Genomic DNA, 8959 nt, shown 5'->3' on the forward strand with positions numbered 1-8959 from the left:
CATACCAATTTCTGTATACAGAATTAATAAGCTAGGCTTGCATTGAGCTTCATTTAGTAGGTCCACTGAGAGGGAGTGATTCACTCCAGGTTAAATTAATTTCCATGAAAAATTTCAATTCAATGGATAAGTTAATGAAAAAGAAATGCAAAACTTTTGCAATACCGAAACAATAAAAAGAAACCAATTATGCATAACACTACTGTTGAAGTCATTCATTTTTTTTATTAAAATTTTCATGAGTACAACTTAACATAGTTTACGCTAGGAGAGGGGTTAAGTTCAGTATATGTCTTTGTTGAGAGTACTTAATGTGTATGTTTTGCATGTTGGGGAAGAGGAAGAATATAGAACATTTTTATTTAAAAAAAATTTTAAAGATCAGAAAATGATGGTGAAGTGGAATGGAGATCTTCTTCTCCAAGGATCCTGGGTTCAAATCCTGTGAGGACACCGGATTTGTTCTCACAACTAAAACACATCTTCACTCTGTTGTAAGCCTTGTAATCAGACTTCGCTAAGGCATCACGTTATTTCACCAACTTAAGAGGGCTCCTGAAAATTAGCCGACCTTCTAGGATACCCTATATAATTTTTTTTTAAATTGATGACCTATTAGATGTCTTCGGTGTGAACCATATTTCAAGTTCAACTAAACTAATGAAATTAAAAACTGGGGTCCTTCTGGTATAGAACAGGACCAAAAGCTTTATTCTCATCCACTAGAGAAACTTGCAATTCAGCCCACCAGCTGAAATACGAGAGCAGTGGATAGATTTGAACCCAGAGATATTCACAGTTCAGTGCATACACAGTGGCTACTACCACCAGTTTAGACAACTTATAGTGAACTTCTCCAAGAACGGTGAGGGGAAATTAAAGCAGGGACGTAGCCAGGATTTTGAAAGAGGGGGAGCCGTTATTGTATGCGAGGTACATACGACCACGGTGGTGTCCAGGGGCACTACCGTTTTTAGGACTGTTTTGAGAGGAAAAAGTGAAAATTGCAATAGACGCATCATAAATGATATTAATAAGCCTAACAAATAATTATATAATAACTCAACAGTGGCAGATCCAGGAATTTGAAATAGGTGACACAGGGAGAGACTTTCACAGACTGAGGAACCACCTACATGTACCATATAAAGGTACAGGTAGTCCCGTATTCATTACTGAACACCTGTTAGCCCATTGTACTAAGCCTCAGCATTATGTGGTAGGGTGGCTAGTTCCTTTCCACACCACCTTTTTAACTTCCCCTGAATACAGTATTTCCAACCAGGTACCCATTTACTCCTGGGTGGAGAGAGACAAACATAGGTAAAGTGCCTTGTCCAAAGCAAAGACATGCGAAATGCACATTGAAGGTTTGAGCCTCCGACCTTTTGGTTGAGAAACTGAAACGCAACCACTATGCCAAATGCTCAAAATTTAATGTTTTTCTTAAGCTTATTTTTTCCAATTTTGATCTTGAATTTTAAAAAGGGACCTATTTTTTAATTAGCAATTATTTTATTATTGGGTTTATTTATTCAGACACATAACAACACTGTACATTAAAAAAAAAAACATTTACAAATACATACAAAATTTTGAAATTTATCCTAATTTAAAAAAGACCAACATGATAAAATTAAAATATAAAAATAGAAATCGCGGAAAAAAACAATTCTGGATGTTGATGGTAGCAGCAGCACATGGCCAGCAAGCTAACAACCAATCATTTCTAAACAAGGTGTGAACAAAGTGTAACTGTTTTTCACAATGGGTTCAATTGCTGTGGTCTATAGTATGGTGGCATACTGAAACAAGTAAAGACCTCACAGTGGGAGGTAATTATCCTTAATGGTCCATGCTTGTTTATTTATTTAATGTAAAACTAATCAGGGAAATCACAAACACAGAAGGCTTTGTTACAATACTTACTACCAGGTACCTATTTTTACCTGTACTCCTGAGAGAAGTGATAAATTTAGATGAACGTACCTGTATGTCCTGTCCTACTGAACAACACAACACTGTCTGTAGATCTGATTCACTAGCTACAAAGATTAAATGCCTATATACTTGAATTTACACTGTTTGATTGTACATATGTTGATTTTTGTATTTCACCTTGTGAATTTTTGAATATTTATAATAATAATAATATGTCGTTCTTATATAGTGCTTCATAAACAAAGCCTCGAAGCGCTTCACATTACTACCCCGGTCATTGGATCAAACACATATGGAACACATACTCAACTCCAAATTAAATTATTAAATTAAATTATATTATTATTCCATAATATTGCAGCTAGTAATCAGCGCAGTTGTGTTGGAACCTACCAGGTACCCACTTGTACTCCTAGGTGGAGAGAGGCAACTGTAGATAAAGTGCCTTGCCCAAGGACACAAGCGATTTGCACAGCGAGAGTTTCGAACCCCCGACCTCAAGGTTGGGAGTCCAAGCCACAACCGGCACCAAATGTCCTGACACCAAATGAATAATAAAATCTAATATTCAAATCACTCATTAGAATGCGATTATAAACACAAATTGTCAATATGGATCATGTGTATAGCTATGAGCAGTTGAATAGCAGGTGAAGGCAAGCATTGTCTCAGGGTGTCATTGGCTATGTGTAAACACAGGTGAAGCGCTGCACCGGAGTGCATGGTGATATTAAACAACAATCAGGACTGGCCTTGAACGGTCGTAACTGAAGTCATATTATTGTTATGGTACTTCAAATATCTATCAGAAAACAATTACTGTATTGAAATGGAAATGGTATAAATAAAATGTCCACAATAATATGACTAAAGATATACAGTTAATATGATTGAAGAATACTGTAAACTAAAGTACTCTATTTCTATTTCGGCTATTTCTATTACTTCTATTAAATTACTAAAATATTATTTTATTGTCATTTAATAAATACTAGTAGTACAAAAAGAACAAGAACATTGAAGAATAAGAATAAAACTATATTTTCAATTGCTTACACTATTATTTTTCAATTGAATTTTAGAATAGAACTAAGATTTACTTTCTCACCAATGGCAATCTATTAAAAATTTTAACAGACTACGGCGAGACTCTTTTTTATACCATGTTTAGCGAACCCTCCGCCCGCTCATAATAATGATCATTTCAAATAAAAATAAAATTTTATTTTTTGCCAATTAGTGCACATGCCACTATGAATAAATTGAAATTTCATAAAAAAATAAAAATTTTTCTTTATTTTTGTTATGCCAGCTGCTGCCTTGAAATTTCCAAAAATATGATGTATTTCTTTATAATTATATAAATTGAAAGCATTTAACCATCCTATACTGGAAGTCACTTCTTACAATCACCAATAACAAGTTAATTTTTATCTTCTCCTCTGTCTACATGTTTAATAAGAAAACAAAATGTTATTTTTTTTCCACCCTCCTCTGACCATCCTTAAAAAAATAAGTAACAAGGTATAACAAAATTTTTGCCTAAAGTATTATGGTTTTTTTATATATATAATTCAATAATACTGTAATTGTATAATATTGTACATTAAATAATTTGGTGAATTTTATACATTTTTTCCAATTAATTCTAGTTTCAAGTACTGTAATACCTAAATATTGACTTTGTGTAACTACTGTAATCCTTTGACTATTTACAGTAGTGATTTATTGCATTGAACTACAGTATACTCTTGAATATTTTCAAATGCCTTCAGTAATTAATACAGTATTAGTCATATGTAATATTAAATTTTACAAATGTTAATGAGTACAGATGAAATAATTTATGATTGTCTGTTAGCATTTATCATAATCATTATTTTTGGCTAATAATATTATTAAATACAAATATTTGTTACTATTTATATTATTTAATTATTTATCAAATCAAATACTGTATTTAGTGAAATTGCCAGTATTTCTTTAACTTATCATATGAGGGCTCCATGCACTAAATAAAATAACTAAAATCTATAAATTCACTATAATTAATATCTCAAGTCATTCTTAAACCATTTTAATGCTAATTAAGATTATGTACAATAGACATTTTCATACTGTAAATAATTTAACAACCATATTGAAATATTTTTTTTTATAATAGTCTGAAGTCTACTAAATACATGTGGATTGTTAAAATGTATATTGTTATACATTTATCAATTTCATTTCCTCAGAATTTTATTTAAATATCAACTAAAACAATCATGGTTTAAAATTCATGAATTCCATGTTCAGGTTAAAATTCTGTTACTCACAGTTTTGAAAACCATTATATTCCTGCCAATTACCTAAGAGACTCCGCGGCAATTAGTACTTCCCCCACTATTACACAATGGAATTAGATTTCAACACCTCGGTTGGATAGTTGAATGTTAATCATTTAAAAAATTACACTCAACATTTAAAAAATTACACTGAATAATTATTTTCATAATGACAATATAATATTGATATTTACATAATCCAGTGTTTAAGCTGTCATTACTCAAAATTGCCAAATCCTAAGGTAAATTGTGCAGTATTAATGCCAATATGAAGTTACAGTATGTAGTAATAGATATAAAATATTTTACAGTATAGAGTGGAGTTGCAGCTTGGCAATTGATTACTTATATACAGACCCAATGTAACAACAAATTGCACCAGGCTGCGCCGTCGTACGATGCTGTCTGAGTTCGTTGGCCTAAGGGGCTGCGAAAACTTTTAGACAAATTTTTGATTTTTCTTATCTTACAACAGTGTAATAAATGTCTAATCAATAGGAGCCTTTGATAATGAAATACCTTTGACGTTATGGCGAATCATCTTCTAGACCTACCTACTGTATAATCTTACCATCCTATTGGTGGAATATTGACAATGACTAAACTTAGACTTGGGGGTCTGTAAGACTTTTAATATTGTCCCAAAGGGTTCCAAAAGGGAGGGAACCACTGCTACAAAGCACAGAACATATATTAAAACTAGTAGGCAGCCGAGTATTCACTGTTGGATAAAAAAAATTATGAAAACTATTTACCTAGTATTTTCAGAGTGAACATCTACGGAACCATGGTTATCAAATCCAAACACTGAGAGAAGAATAGCTATTAGAGTAATGGTTACCATTTATGAATGCTTAACTAAAAATAAACCAAAAATATGTACAGACATACTTTCACAGATGCTGGTAGCAACATTGCAGGAAACACAATTCATTTAAAAAGAAAACAGTCTTCTAGGATAATTAGAGTGCATAATAATAAATTTTATTTTCAAATAGCGCCACCAATAAATTATTCTCACAGCGCTTTACAGAAAATGGGATACATTAGCAATTTGTATATAACTATTAATTCATTTTTGTTATTTTTATATATTTTTTTAATTTATTTAATTTTTAATAGATAGAACGCTTGATCGTTCTATATGTTTGAATAAATAAGTTTTTAGACAGGATTCAAAAGAGTTCATTGTGATACATTCGGTAATATCCCTGGGAAGCTGGCTCCACTGGGTGGGGCCACAAATGAAGAAAGCCCTTTCACCATACGATTTGGTTCGGCAGAGTGGAACAACCAACTCCAAGTCCTGCTCAGATCGTAGAGAGCGAAATACCACTAACTGTGGCGAGAGTGATGTGCTGCATAATATCCTAAATTGAATTTAGTTTTTATAATTATCGAAACCCACAGTACTACGTGTCCTTGGAGAAGTCTGGTTTGTCTCTGCTTTATAAATAGGTGTCATCCTGGTAGGATGCACAATGATCTACTGTATGTATATCTCGGTAGCAGCTGATTGTAAGGGAGTATGTTGTAGGTCAGGTGTGAACATAAAAATGTGCTGGAGGGTCAAAGCGATTTTTTGTTTTTAATAGTGAGTGTTGACATTTCCAGTGTTTTTATAAAACCTAAATGCACTGCTTTTATAGCATTTTTTTATACTGGTTTTTGCTCAGTTTTAATATTACTGTACATATTCAGATGATCAGTGTCTGTTTTGACATGCTGATTGCTGATTGGTCATTTTGTTACCAGGAAGTCAATGCAAGACCCCCCGTAATGATTAAAGATAGGCTTAGAAAAGTTAAACATGGTGGTGCGCCAGGTCTAGCTACTATAGGAACAAAGCCCGGCTTGAGATAAGCCACCTAGTTCAGACTGACAGGTGGATAAACCCAGTGAGTTGAGCCGGGTTTATCCATCTAGTCTAAACTAGACCTAAGTCAACCTGTGCTGTAGTTGTTTTACCAAATCTTGACCTTTTGGCCAACCTTTACTATCACTGTATTGAATGAGTTCTAGAATACTAAAGAAAGGATGTGTAATGTACTGCAATACCATCAGTGCCTGCATGCTTGACACAGTTTTGAGGCCGAGTGCGGCAATGACACAGATAAGTATCATCACAAAAAAAAACTTACCTGGTTTGGGGTGTTTTTTAATGACACTTTAGGTGTGGAAGAAGAAGATGGAACAAACTTAGATGGCGGTGTATTACTCCCTGTGGAAGACTTCGTTTCTTTCTCTGTCACGGTGCCCTCAGCATCATCGTGATCATTTGATTCACCAATGATGTCATCCTCTAAGGCAAGATATCTTGTATAATTATCCTTTGCAGCACGCTTCCCTTTGCTGCGCTGCTTACGCAACGAAGAAGACTTCACTATGACAGCATTGGAAATTGTTGTACCTTCTTCGATGATTGGAGACAGAGGAGCAGCAAAAGGTGTAATGGTATTATTTGCTTCAATATGTTCAAGTACATCATCATCATCATTCTCATTTTCTTGCGACAATATATCATCCTCATTTAAATCTGGAGCAGTCCTTTCTGGTTCTGAAAGCTCATTGGTTGATTTTTTTATAACAAATGCCAATTCTGTGGAAGCCGAATGTTTATTGGAAGCCGTATTTGTATCAATATCATTGTCGTTTGCTTCATTTCTACGACCGTCTTTTTTCTCTTTGTTCATCAGACGTGTTATCTGCCTTCTCAACTCTTCTTCTCTCGTTGGTTTCTGGGATCGTCCGTTTGTCCGTGGCTTGCTGACTGAGGATCCTTCGTTCTTATGGTAGCTGGTACCACTTGCATTCAGCTCCATTGCAAACACTTTTAATGTTGTGAACGAAATAATATTAACACCATGTTCTTTAGATTTTATCAGCACACATCCTCAAAGAAAACTGCCATGTGTATTAATTTCTTGTTTCATCTCTCTCCATATGTTTCCTCAGTATAAGTCTACCATGCTGAAATAATTTAAAACTTAACAATTAATACTGTGTCCTTCATCAAATACATTTTCTGCACTTTTAGCTATATTGTACTATACTATAGTACAATGCTTATGTTGTAATATAAGATTTCTAATTGATAATATAATTAATATGGTATTTTCACATCTAACAACACAAACATATACACAAGTCATCTTTTATTCTTTAAAAAATGCAACAGATTGAATCATGGAGGTATAATTGAGTGAATGATAAATTTACAATAATTAGCCTAGCTAGGCCTACCCTAGCCTAGGCCTACTCTACTCAGTGACAGTACTGTTATAATTAAGTGACTTTTAGTAGTGTAGAACAAAAGTACAGTATATTAACGCTTTGAGAGTGAAGCTACTACCGAAGTTACCAAATACTTTGTTTAACCGCCAAAGCTAGGCCTAGCAAGTAATGCAAAGATGCTCTCAACCATCGGCATCGGCCACTCTCTCCCGACTGAGGTAGAGAACCTACCTATCTAACCTACACTGAGCACACGATAGGCCTAGCCTGGTTAGTGCTAATTATACAATAAATGCAGATGATTTGCAACATCTAATAAGAAAAAACATATGTCTCACCTCTTCATATAGACAATTAAAAAGATAGTTCATTGACAAGCAAGTCCAAAATCTTAATTCTCTATTTATCAAGTTTATCCAAAACAAATCCCATCAAAATATCAACAGCAGTTTTGTGCGGCTAATTATATCGCCCTCTATAGCTAAACAAAAAGCAGGTTTCAAGAGGGCGTAAAATAATACCAAAACCTTTCTACAAAAAGCAAACATTGGCTGCTTTATAGTTAACAAATACACCAATTAATTTTACAATAAAACTTAGAAAATTGTTTTTTGTCAACAAATCAGTGGTAGAACAAAGTTCATCTACAATAAAGCATAAACAAGAGTAAAAAAAGTCTGTAAGTAAAAATAACATTTACTTATAAAAAAAATTGTCACTGGATTAACTAATGTATATTAACAAATATACATTTAATAAATCTATAGTCACTAAATTTGTTTTTAACTGTTAGTTCAGTTTGTTAGCTAAATACATGTTACGATGAATGTTCATCTCATATTGTTTTGAATATGAAAAATAGGCCTATGAAACATAATTTCTGATTAGGAATAGTGGTATTAAGGCCATACCTCCTTGGTTAAATGTACCGTTAAATTTAAATAGGCCACAGCTTTCCCTCCATTACGAGAAACTCTTAACTGAAAGTTTGAGGTGGTCTCGGAGTTCGGTCTCCAACTAGTTAGAAGTTTAGCTTTATATTAAAATGATTTTAAGATTGTTATTTTGTTCTTTGAAAAGTGGTCTTGAATTAAAGGGGTCTCGAGAGGAATCTCGAATTGGAGGGTCACCGATTGTGATATTCCCTGGTCATGGTCCATACTAAAGTGTTAGGGATGTATCATCAGCGTAATAGTAGGCACTGACTGCACCTCCAGGTATCGATACTCTGGGAGAAGGAGAAAGTACCTTGCTCAAGGACACAATCGTAATGCACACGAGGGATCGAATCCAGACCTCGAGGTTGGGAAACCAAACCGTGTAGGAATGGGTAATTAAATTAGTAGATGTTTATAAAATATTATTTAGGTCCTATTTGTATAGGCCTATGTGAACAGGATATTGATTTTGTGTTTGCTCATTCATTGTCTGTTATTAAGCAAGTAACAATTATTCCT

The 8959-nt window shown here is 33.8% G+C and overlaps 1 protein-coding gene across 1 annotated transcript in view; it reads right to left on the reverse strand.

Annotated features, from left to right (window-relative positions):
- Positions 1 to 7976, reverse strand: part of LOC117114279 — a 46883-nt gene extending 38907 nt beyond the window's left edge. Inside the window, exons 1-2 of the mRNA XM_033257898.1 lie at positions 7841 to 7976; positions 6410 to 7238 (exon numbers count right to left, since the gene is read on the reverse strand). Coding sequence (XP_033113789.1) covers positions 6410 to 7090 — 681 coding nt within the window. The 5' untranslated portion in view covers positions 7091 to 7238; positions 7841 to 7976. The remainder of the gene's footprint in view (positions 1 to 6409; positions 7239 to 7840) is intronic.
- Between the last annotated feature and the right edge of the window lie 983 nt (positions 7977 to 8959).

The sequence above is a fragment of the Anneissia japonica genome, unplaced genomic scaffold (genome assembly GCF_011630105.1).
Source record: "Anneissia japonica isolate Jap-2015-1 unplaced genomic scaffold, ASM1163010v1 scaffold199_len4679917_cov187, whole genome shotgun sequence".
Classification (NCBI taxonomy): domain Eukaryota; kingdom Metazoa; phylum Echinodermata; class Crinoidea; order Comatulida; family Comatulidae; genus Anneissia; species Anneissia japonica.